Raw genomic sequence first — 23983 nt, 5'->3', positions numbered from 1 at the left:
CATCCACCAGTCTGCATCTCTGGATTTATCCTTTTCTGACTAGTTCAGATAAACGGAATCATGCAATATGTGACCTTTTGTGACTGTCTTCTTTCATTTAAAATAGTGTGTTCAAGGTTTATCCACCTGGTAGCCTGTATTACTACTTCATTCCTTTTTCTAAAAAAAAATGTTTGGCTGCACTGGGTCTTAGCTGTGGCATGCAGGGCCTTTTAGTGGCAGCAGGTGGGATCCAGTTCCCTGATTATGGATCAAACCTTCGTCCCCTGCATTGGGAGAGCAGTCTGAGACCACCCCTAGTGGGAAGTCCCCTTCATTCCTTTTAATGGTTGAATAATATTCCATTGCATGTATACATTGCTATTTGTTAGCTATTTAAACACTGATGGGCTGTTTTCGCTATTGTGAATAATGCTGCTGTGAATTTTGTGTTTAAGAATTTGTTTGAGAACTTGTTTTCATGTCCCTTCAGTGCATTCCTAAGAGTTAAATTGTTGGGTCGTATGGTAGTGGTGCTTAACTTTGTGAGGAATCGCCACATGGTTTTCCACGGGGACTGTACCGTTTGACTTTCCCACCAGCAAAGTGTGTATGAGGGCCCCAACGAGTCCCCGCCCTCATCAACACTCGTTGCTGTTTTGCTGCTAACAGCCGCCCTAATGGGCGTGAAGTGCTGTTTCATTCTGGTTTCTATTTGGATTGCCGAATGGCTAGTGGTGGTGAACATCTTATCACGTGCTTGTTGGAGAACTGTCTATTCAAATCCTTTGCCGGTTTAAAAAAATCACTGCCTTTTTGATAAGCTCCTTTTCTGTCATGACTTGCCAGAACAGTTTCTGTGTTTCTATTGGTTGCCGCCAAGAACTCCGACTGATCTGCTTCTCCCAGCTCCACGAGCCAAGGCCATACTTGTCCTTCCAACCAGCAGAGTGACTCAACATTGGCACAAGCAGCCATGTGGCATTCTGGACACGGATGGTAGTGCCTGCTGGGACTCACCCTCTCACCACCCTTGAAACAGGGATGCCGTGGGGCCATAAATTCAGGTAATCACAAAGAAAGAAGAGCTGCAGAAAAGCAGTCATAAGAATAAAGGGGGAGGTGTGAACAGAAACCAAAGCCCACAGAGGCAGAGGTGAGAGGGGCTAGAAGTCAGGGGTGCGAGTGAGGCTCCTGAGTCTGCGTGTTATTCAGGACCGAGGGTCTGAAAACCTCTGGAGGGTGGTCTGGATCCTGTGGGTGAGCAGGGAGCAGGGTGGGTGGGAGGAGGCCGGTCTGCCGGAACCATTCTGGGTCGTCTGAATCCCCCACTCACAATGAGCATGTGCAAGTCTGGCTCATCCATAACTTAGTTTAATCCTTTGTAGGGTGCACTGTGGGCGGGGAGCAGCCTCCATCTGCCCCAGAGGGTCCAGCCTGGGTGGACCGGACCAGGCTCTTCTCCCTGCTGGTCCGGACTCCTGTTTCAGGGCCTGATTAAGCCCCATCTTCCTGATCAAAAGCAGGCTGGGGGGGGTGGGGGCACCCAGACTCCCCTCCTCCTCCACCAGACTCTGTTGGCCTCGCTTGTACCCCGCCTGACGTCCTGCAAGGTCTGAGACCTCTTTGGTTGTTGGCCGCAGTCCCAGCCAGGCCCTGGTTCTACACGGGAGGGCAGGCGGACCCGAGGGGCTGTGCACCCAGGCGCTGGCTGGGGAGGGGCACAGCTAAACCTCAGGGCCCTGGGTCCCAGCGGGAGATGTGCTCGTGAGCTGGAAAGGAAGAGGAAGAACAAGGGCCAGTGACTGTCCTGGGATGGGGCCCTGCCGCACCAGGTGCAGAAATGGCCTCCACGGGACCCCCAGGGAGCTCGAGATCCCCCAGCAGGGGCTGCAGGGCCAAGCGAGGCTTCACCTCCACCCTCACAGTTCACGGCACTCAAGGGAACCAGGGCGCACCCAGCAGGGCCCCGTGTGACGGCTTTAGTGGTCTTAGTGGTCGGAGGCAAAGGACTTTGAGAAATCCCCGGCCGGCTGTAGTTCTCCCGCCCCGGGCTCCAGGGGCCTGCAGGCCCAGGATGGGCAGGATAGCCTCCGGTGGTCTGGTGTGCAGACACTGCAGAGCTGTCACCCGCACACCCCCGGCGACAGGGGCCAGGGCAGGGATCCACGGGAAGGCTCTCACCAAACTGGCAGATGTAGCGGTTGCGGGTTTTGCAGCGCTGGTCATTCCAGTTGAAGGCAGCCGATGCCTGCAGCTCCACGCAGTTGCCAAACCTGCGGGCCGAGGTGGCGAGTGCTCAGGCAGAGGAGGGAGACGGGAGGCGGGGAGAGGCTCCAAGCCCTCTCCCGGGGCCACCTTCGGAGCCCCCCACCCCTGCCACCCGATCACCACACCTGCTCCTCCAGCCGCTCCAGCTCCTCCCTTCTCAGGGGGCGCCTTGCCTGCGGCCACGCCCGCCACCCAGGCCCTGCCGCCACCCCTCGGTGGGTGCAGACGGGCTGTGAACTTCCTCCCACCTGGCCGAGCCATCTGGGGGCAGGCCCAGGCCTGGCAGGGCTGCCCTCAGGGAGGTCAAGGAGAGGTGGGGGCGCTTGGGAATCTCGGTGAGAACACAGCCTGACCACCTCCACCCCCGCCCCGGGCACCCTGGGCTTTGAAGGCTAGGCGGTGCAGGGTGGCTGGTGGGCAGACCAGTGTGCGGGCTGATGCTCGGGGGTTGCCAGCGGAGGGCAGCATCAGCGTATTGATGCAGGCGGAGGGGGCGCGGGGGCAGGGCAGGGTAGATAGGAGGGAGAGGAGAGGCAGCTGAGGGGACAATGGGGACGGTGCGGGGATGCAGCCTTCTGGGGTCTCTTTACGTGAGCCCTGGGTCAGGAACGTGCCTCATCTAGCACCTGGCCCACACACAGCCGCGCCTGCACCGGGTGCTTGGGCAGAAGGCAGGTGGGTGGGGGGTCTGGTCGTGTCTGAGGGCTCAGCACGCAGGCCCCAGTGGGAAGGTGGGCAGCGGAGGGCTCACCCCTGGTTGTCCGGCTGCCCGAAGGCGAAGCTGGTGAAGTTCTGCTGCTCCCCCGTGGTCCAGCGGAAGGAGTCCTTGGCGCTCTTGTAGGTGAGCCCTGAGCCACAGCAGCCAAGGTTGGCCCTGCACCCAAGGTCCCTGGACCCCACCCGCTCCCTGGGCTGAGGGCCTGCCTGGAGCCTGCTGCCCGATGCCCAGTGGGCCCCCCGCCCTCAGACCCCGTTCCCAGCACTTCTGGCTCCTCTCTGTCAGCTCTATCCCCAGGGAGGGGACACATCAGCCTGACTGCTGGCTCCATTCCAGGTTCCGAGCCCTCACCACGCCCTGACCGCTGGCAGGGCTCCGGGTTACCGCAGCCCAGATCCCTGAAGGGGCGTGGGTGTCCCAGCCCCACGAGCATCGAGCATCGCACAGGAGCACACACACGCCCCCACGGCACCCAGGCACTCACCGATCCAGAAGTTCCTGGTCTCAAAGTCACTGTCGGTCACCTCGTTGGTGGTCTCCAGGCGGCCCAGGTAGAAGGCCAGGATGTCCTGCACTTTCTGGCTCTCAATCTGGGCGAGCACCCCGCCCTTGCCCTGTAACCCCCACTCCAGGTCACGCTGGCCCCAGAGTGCAGGCCAGACCCTCCTGTCCCTCCCGCCACCCACCGTGGCCACGGACGTCAAACCTATGTCCCCAGCCAGCCATCCCCATCTCCTCTGGCAGGGTCCCAGCCTGGGAAGGGTTTGTTTCACCTGCTTAGTGTCCTAAATACATCGGGATTGCTTGCCAGCATTAGAAAGTTGAAAGGTCGAAGGAATGCATCTCTTAATCCAAGGTCCCTCCGTTAAGAGCCCGGGCTTGGGCCCAGGGGCGGCGCCGGGAAGCGGGGTGAGCTGTTACCTGGCATTTCATCTTGGAGCCATAGTAGGTGTCTGCCTCCGAGGATACCGTGAAGCAGTCTCCGTCGATCGTCAGATCGCAGGTGTGGAAGGGAAAGCGCACCTTGGCTGGCAGGAGGGGAGCCTGACTGTGTGTGGGACCTCAGAGCAGTCGCCCTTCCTGTCCTGCAGGGTGTTAGGCTCAGGGTGCCCATTCCCCGGCCACCTGCTCCACGCGGGTAAATATGTCACAACCAGCTCTCTCTCTCAAAAAAGATAATCTGTGATTGCAGCAGCGCTGTTTCTGCGATTAAAGACCCCGCACCATGGCCAAGTTCACTCAGGGAGTGGGCGAGTGCACACCATGGGCGTCTGTGGGCTGGTCCGGGCGGGACCCAGCCCTCACCGAGGGGTCCAGGGCGGGCCTGGCGGGACTCACTAGCGCACTGGGCTCCCCCGAAGCCGACGTCACAGACGCAGGAACACTCCTCTTCCCGGAACCGGCCGTGCACGCATGGCACGCTGCACCGCACTGCCAGGATGGGGGGCGGAGGATGTGCGCGGATGCCAACCCCAGCACGAGCACCCCCGGGGCTTCTCTGTGCTGTTTGGCATCTTTGGTTTGATCTTGTCGAGAGAAGCGAATCAGAGCTGGGGGAGGAGCTGCTCGTGGTCACGGAGCTGGGGGATGGGTGGGAAAGGAATCCAGCCGGGATCCTCAGCTGCCCTCTCTGCGCCCTCCCAGAGCCTATGGGCCAGATCCGTTTCACTTGCAATCCCCTGCACGGCTCAGGGTCTGGCGGACAGTCGGTGCTCAGTGGATGCCTACTGGATGGGGATATGCTGTGCGTGCTTCACTCACCCAGGTGCCCTGACCGGGCTCCAGGTGCCCCTCACCTTGACAGTATCTGCCTGTGTAGCCGGGGGGACAACGGCAGTGGCAGGTGCTGACGTTGAGATGGCCGTGGTTCCGGCAGCTCATGCGACACGGGTTCCTGGGGACCTCTGGTCAGACGGAAAGGAACGCTGAGCAGGCCTCCTCCAGGCAGGCCAGGCCGGTACCTCCCTGGGTGCCGAGGGCCAGGGCTTCCAGGACAGCCTCAGGCCAGCTGGTGGGGACACTTACCACAGAGCCCCCCTGCGTGGTCCCAGGCTTTAAAGCAGCCTGAGACGCTGGCCGTGCAGAGTGAACACCAGGCACCCTTCTTGTAGGGGACGATGGTCTTCCCGTTGACCTCCCAGTTCCCTCTGCGAAAGCAAGTGGAGGGCTGCAAGGACCTGGCCTTGGGCGTGGCAGGGACAGGCCCTGCTGCCTGCCCCCCAGCCCCTGTCAGTTCCCCCCTGCCCCACCAGGGAGTCAGGGAGCTGGGTGAGACAGGAAGATTTCCTAGGAGAGAAAAGATGACCTCCAAACGAATACTGGGCAGATTTCCTGAATGTAGGGTGGTGCTCCCAGGAAGGGGGCGACTGAGAAGAAGTCACGCTCTGCATGGCCAGAATCCTGTGTGCTGCCCTCTCCCACCAGGGGTGCAGACCCAGGAGTAAAGACCTATGGGTGTGTGTGTGGGTGTCTCACCCTGGCTGAGAGCACCCCTGCCCTGCAGCCCAGCAGGAGACGGCAGGGCTCTGCCATGCAGGGGGCTTACCCAGGAGAGTAGGCGCAGACAAAGGATTCCAGCTCGCCCTGGGTCCCAGAGCAGAGGTGCCGCCCACAGCCCAGCTGGCTCGAGGTGGCCCACACGAGCTGCAGGAAACATGGAGTCTCAGACACCCCGTCGTGGGCCCCCCTCCACTCCCAGTCTGGGGACCTGCAGCCTGCAGGATGCTCCCCCGGGGAGGGCAGGCACTTTTGCCCCAAACCAGGCAGATAAACAGTTTTGTCACCTCCCTGGGGACCCCAGGAGGACAGCAGCTGTGCTGGGCAGGGCTATAAGGATGGGTAGGAATGGTCTAGAAAGGCCTCCTGGGTGGGAAGCTGGGTCCGCAGATGCCTGAAGGGCGGGGAGGCTGATGGCTGGAGGACAGTGGCAACAGGGAGACCTGACGGAAAGGCCTGTGGCGGCTGCAGAAATGGCCCCGACACGCCACGCCCCCCACAGCACAGCCTTTACGAAATGCAGTTTTGCATCAGAGGAGGAGTCTCCCACGCCTCGAAAATGGCTGGCCCCATGGCTTGTGTTGCTCAACACAATGCCGGAGAAATGAGAGTCTTGCGTTTTAAACCTAGGTCTCAGGAGACCCTGCAGTTTCCACTCATTCTCTGCCATGCTCAGCCACCGTGTGAACAAGCCTGCTGGAGGCTGAAAAACCTTAGAGGGCAGATATGATCCACTGAGGCCACGGTGGACAGCCAGCTGCTAGCCAGCCCAGCAGCTGGTTGCGGTTGCAAGAGTGAGCGCCACCAAGACCAGAGGAAATGCCCAACCGAGCCCAACCCAAACTGCTAACCTGCAAAATCATAGGATGCTAAATTTTGGGATAGTGTGTCAGGCAGCAATAGCTACCTGATACAGGTTTTTAATAATATTCAAAATTTAGGTTTAAAGTATTAGAATCAGTGACCACTTGGAAATAATACAAATGGTCAATACCCAAGAATAGCCCAGCAAACTCCGGTAGCTACTAAAAATGACCAGTATGAGGGCAGGAGATATGCCCGTGTAATCATATATATGTCTCCAACAGGTAGAGAATGTGCATTCTTTTTAGGAGTGCATGGAATTTTGCAGACATTGATCCCTCACTAAACAGCAAAGTGAAAGTGAAAGTTGCTCAGTCCTGTCTGACTCTTTGTGACCCCATGGACTATACAGTCCATAGAATTCTCCAGGCCAGAATACTGGAGTGGATAGCCTTTCTCTTCTCCGAGGAATCTTCCCAACCCAGGAACTGATCCTAGATCTGCATTGCAGACAGATTCTTTAGCAGCTAAGCCACGAGGGACGCCCAAGAATACTGGAGTGGGTAGCCTATCCCTTCTCCAGCAGATCTCCCCAACCCAGGAATCAACCGGGGTCTCCTGCATTGAAGGCAGAATCTTTATCAACTGAGCTCTCAGGGAAGCCTAATAGCTGCAAAGCAAGATTCAATAACTACCAGATAACCAGTGTCATACAGATCACATTCTATGAATTCAACACAATAAAATCTAGAGGAAGTAATTTAGAAGTAAGTAAAGGAGAAAACCTGGCTTCCCTGCTCACTCAGCGGTAAAGAATCTTTCTGCCAATGTAGAAGACTTGGGTTTGATCCCTGGGTTGGGACAATTCCCTGGAGAAGGAAAATGGCAACCCACTCCAGTATTCTTGCCTTGGAAATCCTATGGACAGAGAAACCTGGTGGGCCACAGTCCATGGGGTCGCAAAAGAGTCGGACATGAGTTAGTGACTAAATAACAAAAAGGGAGAAAACCTAGTTAGGAAATTTAAGTATACACTTCAAAATCAAAGATGACAACATAATGGAGGGACTTCCCTGGTGGTCCAGTGGCTTGTCAATCAGAATAGACGCTGGGCTGGAGCAGGATCCTAGAGACCCACTACTGTGACAAATACACCCGCTCTGATTCTAGATATAGGAGAAATCCTAGGTGTCCCAGGGAAGAGGCTAGGACAGGTACCTTCTGGGAACATGGGATAACAACTGTTTACTAATACATAAGTATTTTAGTGTTCGATTAACTATTGTAACAGATGGTACATAGATGAATTCCAGTCCTGCAAGTAGGAAGGCAGGGAAGAGTTAACATTTAAAAATATATATTAATGTTGGTATTTTGATTACTTTTTAGAAAGCTGTTTTTAGTTGTGGCATGTGGGATCTAGTTCCCTGACCAGCGATTGAACCTGGGCCCTCTACATTGGTAAAGTGTGGAGTGAAAAAGTTATCTTTTAGACATATATGCTTATTTATGGATAAAATTATAAGTCTAAAATTTGCTTAAAAATAATATGGGAGGAAAGGGAAATGGGCTATAGATGAAACAAAATGAGCCATGACAAGAATATACAATGTATAAAAGACAGTCTATTCAATAAATGGTGCTGGGAAACCGGACAACATATGTGAGAAATAATATTAGAGTATGACTTTAAAATCCTTAACAAACTTAGATTGGAAAGAAATGTCTATAAAGGCTACTTATTAAGTTCATATGAAAAAATTGGTAGAAAGAATCAAGAATAGCCAGGAAACTTTTGAACAACAATTAATGTGGGGGATTTTCCTGTCAAAAAACTTTTTATGAAGCCATAATAATTAAAGCACATATGTACAGAGTAATTAAAAAGAAAGCAACAGAAAGAGAACTCAAGATATGGGAGCTTGGTATATGACGGAGATGGCATTAGAGTTCGTGGGGGAAAGAGTCTATACTTAATACAGAAGTAAAAAATATATATATAAAATGAAATTATACATCACCTGGTGGCTTAATGACTTCAATATGAAAAAAGGAAAACGTTTAAACTTTGGAAGAAAAGAAAGAATATCCTCCTGATGTCAGAGTTGAATAGGATTTCTTAAACACAATACAACAAATGGTGAGCCATAATGAAAAGCACGCGGTGTTTGATTACATTAATATTAAACTTCTCTGAAGATTTCTTATAAAAGTCACATAAGCAAAGAGAAAACACAAGCCATGTGTTAGAAAAAAGTATCTGCAACCAATATGACCAACAAAGGTATAAAGAATATAGAAAAGGTGCTTATAAATCATTAAAGGAAAGATGAAATTAACCAGCAATGAAGCAGAACAGAGAAGAGGCTCAGTCTCACAGGTCATCAGAGAAATGGAAATTAAAAACAGAATGAGGTGGTGTTCCACAGCATCGAGTTGGCAAAAATTAAGGAGCTGACAGTACTGGGAAGTGAGAACTGGTTTGTGGATAGCAGTGGAGCAGGGGACACCACTTTCACAGCACGGAGCAAGGCTGCAGGTGCGTGCTCCCTCTGATCCAGCCACTTCCCTTCTAAGTGTATCCTAGGGTGGGAGTCCCCAATCTCCAGGATCTAGTACCTGATGATCTGAGGTGAAGCTGATGTAATAATAATAGACATAAAGCGCACAAGAAATGCAATGCACTTGAATCATCTGGAAACCATCTCCCTCAACCCCAGTCTGTGGAAAAACTGTCTTTCACAAAACCTGTCTTTGATGCCAAAAAGGATGGGGACTGCTCTCTTAGAGGAACTCTGGACCCATGTGTGCAAGAGGGCTTGAGCTGGGATTTATGTGTTGTGCTGTGACTTGGAATAGAAAAAAAAAATTAACCCCAGATGCCCCCAAATTGTAGTTTATTCATAGTGAATCTCCCATGCTTGCTCAAATCAATGGAAGTAAATCTTACAAACGTGATCTGAAGTGATAAACACAAATGGCAAAAGGAAGTGTACATTTAGATACATTTAGAGAGCACTTGGAGAAGGCAATGGCACCCCACTCCAGTACTCTTGCCTGGAAGAATCCCAGGGACAGAGGAGCCTGGTTGGCTGCCGTCTATGGGGTCGCACAGAGTTGGACACGACTGATGCAACTTAGCAGCAGCAGCAGAGAGCACTTAAGTAGGATTTAATAACACACAACCCACTTGCATAAGGAGAAAAGGCATCAAAACCCTTCCACGTGTAGCAAAGTTATTCCAACATGCTTGGGGGAATTCCCTGTAGTCCAGCAGTTAGGACTGGGTGCTTTCAGTGTAGGGGACACAGTTTGATCCCTGGTCAGGGAAATTGCTTGAGATTTTGCCTGTGTTTTTCAGGGCTGGACCTTGGCACCTAAAGGACACCAGTCATAGCGAAGATATGAACAATTTTGTGGAGGGGAGAAAAAAAGGAAACATGCTTGGGGAAGGGGGTGATCCACCTGGACTTCTGGAGGTCAGGAAATATATCTCTGGGGAGGGACAGAGGTGAGTGGAAGAGGGGGGTTTTTGCTTAGCTTTATTTTTTTTAATAAATTATTTTAAAAAACCACAAATATAGTTAACATTGTCTAAATCTAGGTAGTGGGTAAGAAAGTGCAAGTCGCTCAGTTGTGTCCGACTCTGCGACCCCATCCCTCAAGTATTCTGGCCTGGAGAATTCCGTGAAGTGTAGAGTGGGCAAGAGGGAGTCCGTTATTTGATTCAGTTTTGAAATATTTCACGTTTAAAGCTGAAAAAAAGGACAACTAACGGGAGGAGAAGCGACCATCAGTGTTAGGACAAACTGTAGACACTCCGAGCAGCCCAGCAGGGCAGGGGCCCAGGGCTGAAGGCCGGCCTCACCTGGGTGTAGCGGGCGCAGGTGGCGTTGGGGGCGCACTCGGCCGCCGCGTGGCTGTACTGCCGCCCCTCGGAGAACCACAGGCCCACCACGTGCGCGAAGGCCGCGGAGCCCGCGGGCAGCAGCTGCGCGTTCCAGCCCACGTGCCGGGCGGCCCGGGGGACGGAGGCCGGGCTCGGGGCGGGGGCACCGCAGAGGGCCGCCCGGGCCTGGGCTTGCCGGGCCAGGCTGTCGCTCCAGTCCTGGGGGGCGGGGGGCACACACAGCAGCATCGGTAGGGGCCCCGGGCCAGGCCCGACTGACCCACCCCCGCCCCGCCCCGCGTTAGAACCAGAGGCCGCGCCTACAAGGATAGCCCTCGAGCAGGGGTCGCGCTTGGCGGCTTGAGCGCTCTGAGCTGGTTTCGCCCGCTTTCTCGGGGCCAGGAAAAGGCAGGCAGGACCTGCAGGGGGCGCTCCAGGCTGTGGGAAAGCCACCTGCCCATCTGGTGCCCCCACCCCAGAGCCCGGCTCGCCCAGCACTGAGCGCCTCCGGTGATGGCACCCTCAGGCCCTGCCCAGGACTCCACCCCACTAACAGGCCGGGTGTTCCTGGCGGCGAGCGCTAGCCCAGGTGATGGGGTGGGCCCCTACTATAATGTTTCCCTTCCCCAATGTGAGCTCTGCCGTGCCCAAGGCTTCCTTCCGAGCTGGTTCTGTGCTAGGTGAACCTGGCCCTGGTCATTGTCAGAAAGGCTTCCTCTTGGCGTCCCTTCTGTGATGTAAGAAGTTGTCACAGCCGTGTTGCTGTGTCTTATTCCCTAATTCTGGTTTTGCAGTGTGTAGGGGTTCCAGCTGGGAAACCGGACCTGAGAGGGTGTAAGAGGTCTCCGGGGCCTCCGGGCTTTGGCCTCAGCAGGCAGAGCTCTCTGGAGTGGACCCAATCCGCTCTCCCCAACCAGGGGTCCCTGCCCCCATCCACCAGCCCCCTCCTCTGAAACAGGGGCCTCAGCAACCAAGATGACATGTGTCACTCTGTCGTCATGCCCTGGTCCAGCCCTGCCACCTCATTCCAGTTGTGTGACCTCCAGCCGTCTCCTAATCTCCATGAGACCCAACATACTCTTCTGTAAAATGAGATAGTAAGGTGGGAGCTCCCTGGTTGCCTAGTGGTTAGGGTTCTGGGTTTTCAGGGCCTTTTCAGTCCCTGGTGGGAGAACTGAGATCCCACAAGCCATGCGGCAGGGCCAAAAAAAGAGGGGGATAATAAGGTACCCACAGGATAAGATGGTGTGAGGATTACATGGCTGCAGGGAGCAATGTGCTGCCCCTAGGGCCTGACCCCAGCAGACGGCGGTTGTGATTTCACCGCTGATAGGGGCTGCACCGGCCCCTCAGGGCCTCAGCCTCCCGTGGGTGCCCAGGGCCAGAGTTGTGCGTGTGACAGAGGCTGAGCCGTGGGGCTTCACTTGAGTTTTTAATGAGGTGCTCTTTTCTTAGACTCAGGCACAGGGCCGTGGGAAGAGCAGGGCCTGACCAGAAGCACCCTCACTCCGGCACTAGGGCTGCGCGTGTGGGAGTCGGGAACCAGGACCTGGGCCCCCGGGGCGGGGCTGAGCGCATTCAGAGGCGGGAAAGGGGAGAGGCGACCCGCCCCCCCGCCTCCTGGGAACCTGACCCCGAGCGCTCAAGGTCGCCGCAGCCGCGCAGCCTCGGAGGAGTTTGTGGGAAGCAGCCAGGGGGAACCTGGCCGGCCCCACGCTGCTCCCCGCTCGCTCCCTGGACCGTTACGTGGGCGGGGGCAGCCGGGGGCCGTACTGGGGGGCCCCAAGGTGACACCTCCGACCCCGCAGCCCCGAGGGAGTGCTGGGAGACCCTGCACCCCGTCCCTGGCCCGGGTGAAGGGGCCCCTCCTGGTCGCCTGGACAAACCGCTGCAGAAGCGGGGTTGGGTCGCACACAAGACCCCCGCCCACGCCCAGCGGGCTGCCTTTTCCGCCCCGACGAGCCTCCCGTCCCGCTAGGACGCCTTTGTGACCTCCGCTTTCCCGGGGGAGGGGACCCCGCTCCATCCATGTCTTCTGGTCTCCAGGGCAACGGGAAGGGATGCAAGCAAACCCGGAGGGCTGACTTTCCGGGAGGAGCCTTGGCTCTCCCCGTGACCAGGCGCTGCCGGCCCGCCGTGGGCCAGGGGTGCAAGGGCCCTGGCCGCAGCACGGCCTCCCGCCCGTCAGGGTCACCCCTCCGCCCCGCGAGCAGGGCGGGTACGCACCATTCTCTGCATGTTGGCCGCAGGCGGGTGGACCCGGCTTCGCAGGCGGTTGTGCAGGGAGATGAGGAGGAAGCTCTCCTTCTTGCTCAGGACTGCGGTGGGAGACAAGGTCAGGCCACCTGGGCAGCGGCCCTTGGGGCCACCGCAGCGCAATGAGGTGCAGCCCTGCACTCACGGAGCAAAACCCCAGAGGGGGCAGATGGGCACATGGAGGGACCGGAGCGGAGGGATGGGGAGAAGGAGAGCGGCAGAGAAAGGGGCGGACTGACACAACAGGTGTGGGTGTAAAGGAGGCTAAGAGCTGGGGTGGGGGACCGAGGGGCTGTGCCCCGGGGGGCTGGGCGCGCGGCGGGGCGGGAGCCCCTTTGCCTGGGGCTCCTCTCAGCCAGTCTCCCCTGCGGCTCGCAGAGCACCTCCTTGTTTTTCCTCCCCCCGCCCCGGGGCCCACACCCCTTCATTCTCCTGGCCGGGCTCCATCCTCCTGCACCCCTCTCAGGCCCCCGGAATGTTCCAGGGTGGCTCTTTCAACGGCACCAGCCTGCCCTGGGCTCAGGCCTGGGAATTGGCTCCCGGAAGACCCCTGGGACCCTCAGAGCATCGCCATGTTTTCCTCACCCTACGGCTGCCTTACCTCCAGGCGTTGGAACCTGCTGCTCCTGCAGCTGGAGTGGCTGCACTCCCACCCAAGTTGTGCCAAGGAGAGCCAGGAGCAAGGGCAGGAGGCCAGGCTGGTGGCCTCCAGGCCTGGGTGAGGGCCCCAGCCTCGGCATGGGCCTGGTGGTGGCTCTGGGCTCGGCCTGGCTCAGCAGTCCAGCTCGCTTCCCAGACTGGACAGAGCTATTCACAATCTTGAGGAGTCGCACGGGGCTGGCAGACAAAGAGGAGGCTGCTGAGTAATCGGTGTCCGGACAGCCCCCGTTGTCAGCGCTGGCATGGAAGGAGGCAGACAACTCCCATCCCGGGCGCCCTCCCTCCCCTGGCTGTGGGCCTGCCCGCCTGCCCGCCCGCCAACAGCCAGTCGACCAACCTACTGAGTGGTTCGCAGTGACCCCCGTGGCCCCTGCTAATCATTGCAGGATTATTGGAGCCCTCGGGGAGCCCTCAGAGACACTGCTGATTGGCCCACAGACATTCCAGGGCTGCAGATTAACGAATAATAGCAATGCCCAGGCTGGAATAGTGTCCTCCAGGCTCATCAGCAGCTTCTCTTTCCAGCCCTTGGCCCAGGGAGGCTGGGGCCTCGTGCCCTGTGGGCGGGCAGGAACTGGGCAAGACCCCACGGGAAATCTTTCCTTTCTTGGGAAGCTTGTCCCAACCCCCAGCCATGAATTAAACATAAGCAGGTGGTAACCACACACCAGTCAGGTGCCACTGGTGGGTGGGGGCACCAGGGTGGTGGTTTTGTAGGGGAGTGGGCGGGGGCTGCTCCATGGGTGCCTTAGGATGGTCCCTCTGAGCAGTGTGAGGGCTGGGCCCCAGCCCTGGTGCCCCCACCCACGTGACTGACAGCCTGGAGCGGGGAAAGCGGGGAGCACGTGATGCTCCTGCCTGGCTGCAGTCCTTGGGGAACAAGTCAACCTCCGGGCCCACAGGCAGGAGGGCCGCCAGCTGCCTTGGTGCTCCAGAGCCCGACTACACCGGCCTGGCAGGGTCTTGGCAGAATCAGCTGGAAGGTGCTCACAGCTCCTAGAAAATAAAAGTGTGTCCCACCAGCCGTGGCTGAAAGCCCACATTCCCCTCGGGCAGACCAACAGTTACTCAGCCATTCCCAGGGCACAGGCCTGCCGGCCAGGTGCTTTCTCCCCCTGGAGTCTGTGTGACCCCTGAACCCTGGGCCAGGCCAGGTATCAATTCCTCGGAAGCTTTCCTGAGATACCAGTGGGCCCCGCTTTTGCGGCTGGGGGTGGGGGCGGGGAACACAATGTGATGTGGTTACCTTTGGGGGTGTGGAGAGAGGGTCAGGCACAAGACCCCAAAGCCAGCCTGGGATTGGGTGTCCCCCTAGATGTGTCAGGGCCTGGGGCGTTTCTTCTCCCTCAGACAGATGACCGGACAACCTCAAGGTCACCCTGTCTGGATCCCAGCAATGCTTAATAAAATAGGAATCTTTTTCTATAGAGTTTACAAAGCAGCTTCAAATATGTGAGTTCACTTGGTTGTTGCAACAGCCCTGGGCAGGGAAGAAGAGGTGCTCAGTCTGTAGTTGGGGAAGCTGGGGTCAGTGTGTCTCAGGGCCTGGCCCCAGGTCACCCAGTGAACACAGGGTGCCCACGGCCGATGAGAGGCCTTGTCTGCACACTCCCAGACCCAGTGCTGACCTGCCTTAATTCCCATCTCGGCCCTGTGAATTCAATTCCCACAGCCCTGTTCTGCTCCAGGTAACAAAAGACCCAATTCCTGCTCCTGGGCTTTGAAGATAAACGTGGCTGGTTTTCCTGGAATACAATGCCGGGCAGCAGAGCAGGTGGGAGGAAACCTTACCTTGGGGCCTGGAGTGGAGCAACTTTTGAGCAGCCCTGGCTCACAGTGAGAGGAGGCCAGGGTGAGCCCCGTGTGCAGGAGCCGGAAGGGGAGAAGCAGAGCAGAGCAAACTCCAGACTGGACATCAGAACTAGGTTCTGACCAAGGAGCCATGTGCGACCCTGGGATCATCACTGCCACCCCGGGTCTCAGGGGCCAGTGGTGTGAAGCAGGGTGACAGCCTCACTGGACTCCCTGCCTGGGGCATTGCACCTTGGTGTAAGTAGTATTTCCTCCTGGGTCCAGACCTTACCTTTTCCAGGAGCCTGCTGAGCAGCTGGGATGGGTTTCGAGAATGGGCATGCATTCCCCTTCTTGTAAAAAGTGTTCCCCAATAAGCAACTTCTTTTCTTTTAAAAACTTAATTATTTATATATTGATTTTTTTATTTCAGCTGCTCTGGGTCTTTGCTGATGTGTACGGGCTTTCGTCTCAGTGAGCAGGGGCCTCTCTGTAGTTGCAGTGCAAGGGCTTTCTTTGCGGTGCCTTCTCCTGTTGCAGAGCATGGGCTCTAGGTGCCCAGGCTTCAGGAGCTGTGGCGCACAGGCTTGGTTACCCCACAGCATGTGGAACCTTTCTGGACCAGGGATCCAACCCATGCACCATCCGTTAGCATGGGGATTCTTAACCCCTGGAGCACCAGGGGAGTCTGAAACCTCTCTTCTGATTCCTAGCACCACAGAAATCACTATTGATTCTGTTGCCAGTCATTATCACCGTTCTATTGCCATTTATTTGTAATGTGTGCCATACTTAGTTACTCAGTCGTATCCGGCTCTCTGCAACCCCGTGGACTGTAGCCCACTAGGGTCCTCTGTCCATGGGATTTCCCAGACAGGAGTAGTGGAGCGGGCTGCCATTGCCTGCTCCAGGGGATTGTCCCAACCCAGGATCAAACCTGCATCGCTTGCATCTCCTGCATCGGCAGACAGAGTCTTTACCACGGGGGCCACCTTGGAAGCCCCCCAGATTTCATGCAGACGGACTCAGAATACACGCGCTTTGAGGCCCGGACCCCTTTGCCCTGGGAGACGTCTGTGAGACTCACCTGTGCTGTGCCTGCGTCACTAGACTGTTTTCACTGTTGCTGTAATAGATGATAGTGTTTCACGCTATTCTCCTTCTGCTATCGACGGGTATTAGGCTGTTTTAAGCTTTTGTTTATTATGAATAAAGCTACTATACACATTGTACAGTTTAAAATGTTTATTTAATAAACACCTGTGAAAGAGAGAAAAGACAAAGTTGTCCAAAGCATGAAGGGAAAAGGGGACAGCACCTCAATGGATCCTACAGAAATCAGAAAGGTCGTAAGAGAGTGTTAAGAGCAACTTTATGTCAACAAAACAGACAACATAAGTACAATGGACAAATTTCTAGAAAGATAGATTACCAAAATTGAGTCAGGAAGAAATAGAAAATCTAAAAAGAAATAGAAAATTTAAGTACATCCATCATAGCAAAAGAAATTGGATGGAAAAATCTTCCCACAAAGAAAAGCTTAAGTGCAAATAACTTTACTGGGGAATTCTATCAATATTTAAAGGAGAAATAATACCAATCATGTATAAACATTTCCAGAAAGCAGAAGAGGAAGATTTTCCAACTCACCTTACAAGATCAATATTATCCTGCTACCAAAGCAAAAGACATCTCAAGAAAACTATAGATCAAGATCACTCATGAATACAAACACAAAAATCCTCAATGAAATATTATAAAAATCTAGCATTGTATAAAAGGATTAACATCATGACCAGGTAGGATTGGTTTAAAATGGAAGTCAATTAATGTATTAATAGAAGGACTTCCCAGGTAGCACAGAGGTAAGGAATCCACCTGCCAGTGTAGGAGTAAGAGATGTGGGTTTGATCCCTAGGTTGGGACGATCCCCTGAAGTAGGAAATGGCAACCCACTCCAGTATTCTTGCCTGTGAAATTCCATGGACAAAGAAGCCTGGTGGGCCATAGTCCATGGGGTCGCAAAGAATCAGACACTAGAAAGACTGAGCACGCACGCCCTGTGATGATAGAACAAAGGATGAAACTCATGATCCTTCAAAGGCACAGAAAGAGCAAGTGATAAAGTTCCAAGCCCATTCTGCATGAAGATTCTCAACAGACTAGGAATAGAAAGGAAATTTCTTATCTTGATAAAGGGCCCCAGTTATGGGCTTATATGATTTTCATCCCCCAAATTTATATCTTGAAATACTCATCCTGGTACTTCAAGATGTAACTGAATTTGGAGATAGAGTTTTTATTTTTTATTTTTTTGATAGTTTTTTTTTTATTGGAGGCTAATTACTTTACAATATTATATTGGTTGGTTTTGCCATACATTGACATGAATCCACCCCGGGTGTACAAGAGTTCCCCCTCCTGAACCCCCCTCCCACCTCCCTCCTCCCCTTATCCTCCCTCTGGGTCATCCCCGCACACCAGCCCCGAGCATCCTGTAACATGCATCGACCCTGAACTGGCGGTTCGTTTCATGTATGATAAGATACATGTTTCAATGCCATTCTCCCAAATCATCCCTCCCTCACCCTCTCCCACAGAGTCCCAAAGACTGTTCTATACACCTGTGTCTCTTTTGCTGTCTCGTATACAGGGTTATCATTACCATCTTTCTAAATTCCATATATATACGTTAGTATACTGTATTGGTGTTTTTCTTTCTGGCTTACTTCACTCTGTATAATAGGTTCCAGTTTCATCCACCTCATTAGAACTGATTCAAATGTATTCTTTTTAATGGCTGAGTAATACTCCATTGTGTAAATGTATCACAGCTTTCTTATCCATTTGTCTGCAGATGGACATCTAGGTTGCTTCCATGTCCTGGCTATTATAAACAGTGCTGCAATGAACATTGGAGTACATGTGTCTCGATTCTGGTTTCCTCGGTGTGTATGCCCAGGAGTGCGATTGCTGGATCATATGGCAGTTCTATTTCCAGTTTTTTGAGGAATCTCCACACTGTTCTCCATAGTGGCTGTACTAGTTTGCATTCCCACCAACAGTGTAAGAGGGTTCCCTTTTCTCCACACCCTCTCCAGCATTTATTGCATGTAGACTTTTGGATAGCAACCACTCTGACTGGTGTGAAATGGTATCTCATTGTGGTTTTGATTTACATTTCTCTGATTATGAGGGATGTTGAGCATTTTTTCATGTGTTTGTTAGCCATCTGTATGTCTTCTTTGGAGAAATGTCTGTTGAGCTCTTTGGCCCATTTTTTGATTGGGTCGTTTATTTTTCTGGAATTGAGCTGCAGAAGCTGCTTGTATATTTTGGAGATTAATTCTTTGTCAGTTGCTTCATTTGCTATTATTTTCTTACATTCTGAAGGCTGTCTTTTCACCTTGCTTATAGTTTCCTTTGCTGTGCAGAAGCTTTTAAGTTTAATTAGGTCCCACTTGTTTATTTTTGCTTTTATTTCCAATATTCTGAGAGGTGGGTCATGGAGGATCCTGCTGTGATTTATGTCGGAGAGTGTTTTGCCTATGTTCTCCTCTAGGAGTTTTATAGTTTCTGGTCTTACATTTAGATCTTTAATCCATTTTGAGGTTATTTTTGTGTATGGTGTTAGGAAGTGTTCTAGTTTCATTCTTTTACAAGTGGCTGACCTGTTTTCCCAGTATCACTTGTTAAAGAGACTGTCTTTTCTCCATTTTATATTCTTGCCTCCTTTGTCAAAGATAAAGTGTCCATAGGTGCCTGGATTTATCTCTGGGCTTTCTATTTTGTTCCATTGATCTATATTTCTGTCTTTGTGCCAGTACCATACTGTCTTGATGACTGTGGCTTTGTAGTAGAACCTGAAGTCTGGCAGGTTGATTCCCCCAGTTCCATTCTTCTTCCTCAAGATTGCTTTGGCTATTTGAGGATTTTTGTATTTCCATAAAAATTGTGAGATTATTTATTCTAGCTCTGTGAAAAATATCGTTGGTAGCTTGATAGGGATTGCATTGAATGTATAAATTACTTTGAGTTATATACTCATTTTCACAATATTTATTCTTCCAATCCACAAACACGATATATTTCTCCATCTATTAGTCCTCTTTGATTACTTTCACCAGTATTTTATAGTTTTCTATGTACAGGTCTTTTGTTTCTTTAGGTAGATATATTCCTAAGTATTTTATTCTTTTCGTTGCAACAGTGAATGTAATAGTTTCCTTAATTTCTCTTTCTATTTTCTCATTATTAGTGTATAGGAATGCAAGGGATTTCTGTGTGTTGATTTTATATCCTGCAACTTTACTGTAATAATTGATTAGCTCTAGTAGTTTTCTGGTAGAGTATTTAGGGTTTTCTGTGTAGAGGATCATGTCATCAGCGAACAGTGAAAGTTTTACTTCTTTTCCAATTTGGATTCCTTTTATGTCTTTTTCTGCTCTGATTGCTGTGGCCAAAACTTCCAGAACTATGTTGAATAGTAGTGGTGAGAGTGGGCACCCGTGTCTTGTTCCTGACTTTAGGGGAAATGCTTTCAGTTTTTCACCATTGAGGATAATGTTTGCTGTGGGTTTGTGATATATAGCTTTTATTATGTTGAGGTATGTTCCTTCTATTCCCACTTTCTGGAGGGTTTTTTTAAATCATAAATGGATGTTGAATTTTGTCAAAGGCTTTCCCTGCATCTATTGAGATAATCATATGATTTTTATTTTTCAGTTTGTTAATGTGGTGTATTACATTGATTTGTGGATATTGAAGAATCCTTGCATTCCTGGGATAAAGCCCACTTGATCATGATGTATGATCTTCTTAATGTGTTGCTGGATTCTGATTGCTAGAATTTTGTTAAGGATTTTTGCATCTATGTTCATCAGTGATATTGGCCTATAGTTTTCTTTTTTTGTGGGATATTTACCAGGTTTTGGGATTAAGGTGATGGTAGCCTCATAGACGGAAAAGGCAATGGCAAGCCACTCCAGTACTATTGCCTAGAAAATCCCATGGATGGAGGAGCCTGGTAGGCTGCAGTCCGTGGGGTCACTAAGGGTCGGACGCGACTGAGCGACTTCACTTTTCACTTTCACACATTGGAGAAGGAAATGGCAACCCACTCCAGTGTTCTTACCTGGAGAATCCCAGGGACGGGGGAGCCTGGTGGGCTTCTGTCTATGGGGCCACACAGAGTCGGACACGACCAAAGTGACTTAGCAGCAGCAGCAGCAGCAGCCTCATAGAATGAGTTTGGAAGTTTCCCTTCCTCAGCAATCTTCTGGAAGAGTTTGAGTAGAATAGGTATTAGCTCTTCTCTAAATTTTTGGTAGAATTCAGCTGTGAAGCCATCTGGACCTGGCCTTTGTTTGCTGGAAGATTTCTGATTACAGTTTCTATTTCCATGCTTGTGATGAGTCTGTTAAGATTTTCTATTTCTTCCTGGTTCAGTTTTGGAAAGTTGTACTTTTCTAAGAATTTGTCCATTTCTTCCAAGTTGTCCATTTTATTGGCATATAATTGCTGATAGTATTCTCTAATAATCCTTTGTATTTCTGTGTTGTCGGTTGTGATCTCTCCATTTTCATTTCTAATTTTATTGATTTGGTTTTTCTCCCTTTGTTTCTTGATGAGTCTGGCTAGTGGTTTGTCAATTTTATTTACCCTCTCAAAGAACCAGCTTTTGGCTTTGTTGATTTTTGCTATGGTCTCTTTTGTTTCTTTTGCATTTATTTCTGCCCTTATTTTAAAGATTTCTTTCCTTCTCCTAACCCTGGGGTTCTTCATTTCTTCCTTTTCTAGTTTCTTTAGGTGTAGAATTAGGTTATTTGGTTGACTTTTTTCTTGTTTCTTGAGGTATGCCTGTATTGCTATGAACCTTCCCCTTAGCACTGCTTTTACAGTGTGCCAGAGGTTTTGGGTTGTTGTGTTTTCATTTTCATTCATTTATGTGCATCTTTTGATTTCTTCCATGATTTGTTCGTTATTCAGCAGCGTGTTGTTCAGCCTCAATATGTTGGCATTTTTAATAGTTTTTCTCCTGTAATTGAGATCTAATCTTACTGCATATGGTCAGAAAAGATGCTTGGAATGATTTCAATTTTTTGAATTTACCAAGGCTAGATTTATGGCCCAGGATGTGATCTATCCTGGAAAAATTTCCGTGTGTGCTTGAGAAAAAGGTGAAATGCATTGTTTTGTGGTGAAATGTCCTATAGAGATCTATTAGGTTTCACTGGTCTATTGTATCATTTAAAGTTTGTGTTTCCTTGTTAATTTTCTGTTTAGTTGATCTATCCATAGGTGTGAGTGGGGTATTAAAGTCTCCCACTATTATTGCGTTGTTGTTAATTTACCCTTTCATACTTGTTAGTAATTGTCTTACATATTGTGGTGCTCCTATGTTGGGTGCACCAATTATAAATATTTATAATTGTTATATCCTCTTCTTAGATTGATCTTTTGATCATTATGTAGTGTCCTTCATTGTCTCTTTTCACAGCCTTTGTCTTAAAGTCTATTTTATTGGATATGAGTATTGCTACTCCTGCTTTCTTTTGGTCTCTATATGCGTGGAATATCTTTTTCCAGCCCTTCACTTTCAGTCTGTATGTGTCCCTCATTTTGAGGTGGGTCTCTTGTAGACAACATATATGGGGTTCTTGTTTTTGTATCCATTCAGCCAGCCTTTGTCTTTTGGTTGGGGCATTCAATCCATTTACATTTAAGGAATTTTTGATAAGTATCTGATGCTGGGAAAGGTTGGGGGCGGGAGGAGAAGGGGATGACAGAGAATGAGATGGCTGGATGGCATCACCGACTCTGTGGACATGAGTTTGAGTGAACTCCGGGAGTTGGTGATGGACAGGGAGGCCTGGCGTGCTGTGATTCATGGGGTCATGGAGAGTTGGACACGACTGAGTGACTGAACTGAATTGATGATCCCATTGCCATTTTCCTCATTGTTTTGGGTTCGAGTTTATCCACCCTTTCTATGTTTCCTGTCTCGAGAAAGTCCTTTAGCATTTGTTGGAGAGCTGGTTTGGTGATGCTGAATTCTCTCAGCTTTTGCTTGTCTGTAAAGCTTTTGATTTCTCCTTCATATTTGAATGAGATCCTTGCTGGGTACAGTAATCTGGGGTGCAGGTTATTTTCTTTCATCACCTTAAGTATGTCTTGCCATTCCCTCCTGGCCTGAATAGTTTCTGTTGAAAGATCAGCTGTTATCCTTATGGGAATCCCCTTGTGTGTTATTTGTTGCTTTTCCCTTGGTGCTTTTAATATTTGTTCTTTGTGTTTGATCTTTGTTAATTTGATTAATATGTGTCTTGGAGTATTTCGCCTTGGGTTTATCCTGTTAGGGACTCTCCGGGTTTCTTGGACTTGGGTGATTATTTCCTTCCCCATTTTAGGGAAGTTTTCAACTATTATCTTCTCAAGTATTCTCTCACGGTCTTTCTTTTTGTCTTATTCTTCTGGGACTCCTATGATTCGAATGTTGGGACATTTAACATTGTCCCAGAGGTCTCTAATATTGTCCTCATTTCTTTTAATTCATTTTTCTTTTTTCCTCTCTGTTTCATTTATTTCTACAATTCTATTTTCTAGCTTGCTTATCCTGTCTTCTGCCTCCATTATTCTACTGTTTGTTCCCTCCAGAGTGTTTCTGATCTCATCTATTGCATTATTCGTTGTATAGTGACTCTTTTTTATTTCCTCTAAATCTTTATTAAACCTTTCTTGCATTTTCTCAATCTTAGTCTCCAGGTTATTTATCTGTAACTCCAGTTTGCTTTCAAGATTTTGAATCATTTTCACTATCAATATTCAAAATTCTTTATCAGGTAGATTCCCTATATCTTCTTCTTTTGTTTGTGTTGGTGGGTATTTATCCTGTTCCTTTACTTGCTGTGTATTTCTCTGCCTCTTCATCTTGCTTATATTGCTGTGCTTGGGGTGGCCTTTCTGTCTTCTGGCAGTTTGTGGAGTTCTTTTTATTATATAGTTTCCTCGTTGTGTGTGGGGTTGGACGGGTGGCTTGTCAAGGTTCCCTGGTTAGGGAAGCTTGTGTCAGTGTTCTGGTGGGTGGAGCTGGACTTCTTCTCTCTGGAGTGTAATGAAGTGTCCAGTAATGTTTGAGATGTCAGTGGGTTTGGAGTGGCTTTGGGCAGCCTGTATATTGAAGCTCAGGGCTGTTCTCCTGTGTTGCTGGAGAATTTGCGTGATATGTCTTTCTCTGAAACTTGTTGACCCTTGGGTGGTGCCTGGTCTCAGTGTATTTATGGAGGCATTTGATGAGCTCCTATCAATTAATGTTCCTTGAAACAGGAGATCTCTGGTGTTCTCAGGATTTGGATTTAAGCCTCTGCCTCTGTTTTTCAGTCTTATTCTTTCAGTAGGCTCAAGACTTCTCCATCTGTCACTTCCAAGGCAGTTCCTTCTGTTTAAGCTCTTCTGTTTGCTGGTCTCTTCAGTGCCTAATTCCCGTCCTGACACTAGGGGGGCGGTGGTGGACACTTTTTTAGGCTCACCTGTTCAGTCGTGCTGTGGGGAGGGAGGGATGCTGCTAGCAAATATCACTGGTGTCTGTGGGGAGTGCTCACAGTGTCTCGGCTACACTGGGAATGCTCCCGCTCGCGGTGTGTGTGCTTTCCCTGTTTATGCTGCTCAGGCTCTAGGTTGCTCTGCCGGGAACTGTCCGTGACCAGCGCTGGATTGCATGCACTTCCCAGGTCTGAGTGGCTCAGGTTTAGGTACTCGGGTACTCCACAAAGGCACAGACGCGGTTGGGCCTGTGTTTTGTGCCTTCCCCGGTCCGAGTAGCTCAGGTGACCAGGTGTTTGGCGAGCGCAGTCGCTGCGACTTATCGCCTCCCTGGTCCCTGCTGCTCAGTTTTCTGGGTGTACAACCGGTGCACCTTCTCAGGCAGATATCGACTGGCCCGATCCCTAGAAGTCTTGGTTAGCAACGAAGCCTGCCTGAAGCTTGGTATGGGAAGTCTCTCTGGGGCTGCAGTTGCCCCCTTCCAGCTCTGGCTGCCCTCCCTGCCTGTCCTGGCAGGGAATGTGGGGGATGGGCCGACTGCAGCTGGCTTGCTCTGCTCAGTCCTTTGTTCTGTGAGT

The 23983-nt window shown here is 51.1% G+C and overlaps 1 protein-coding gene across 2 annotated transcripts; it reads right to left on the bottom strand.

Annotated features, from left to right (window-relative positions):
• Positions 1–1342: 1342 nt before the first annotated feature.
• On the bottom strand, positions 1343–13153 carry LOC129546280 (C-type lectin domain family 18 member A-like). Of its 2 annotated transcripts, none has more exons than XM_088830307.1 (12): positions 13015–13153; positions 12384–12553; positions 10137–10376; positions 5514–5611; positions 4994–5115; positions 4765–4872; positions 4307–4399; positions 3890–3996; positions 3453–3582; positions 3002–3098; positions 2164–2255; positions 1343–1751 (listed from the first exon to the last, which is right to left on the bottom strand). In XM_088830307.1, exons 1-12 carry the CDS (start codon positions 13151–13153, stop codon positions 1714–1716), a joined length of 1434 nt encoding a protein of 477 aa, XP_088686433.1. In that variant the 3' UTR covers positions 1343–1713. The 2 variants fall into 2 exon arrangements, with proteins under 2 accessions (XP_088686433.1, XP_088686434.1); XM_088830308.1 differs by having other exon boundaries at positions 12384–12475.
• Positions 13154–23983: the final 10830 nt, after the last annotated feature.

Source organism: Moschus berezovskii, chromosome 22 (genome assembly GCF_049115385.1).
Source record: "Moschus berezovskii isolate FMDL1 chromosome 22, NW_MosBer_1.0, whole genome shotgun sequence".
In the NCBI taxonomy this organism is placed as follows: domain Eukaryota; kingdom Metazoa; phylum Chordata; class Mammalia; order Artiodactyla; family Moschidae; genus Moschus; species Moschus berezovskii.
The sequence above is the reverse complement of the archived record's forward strand: the minus strand, read 5'-3'. Positions and strand labels throughout refer to the sequence as shown.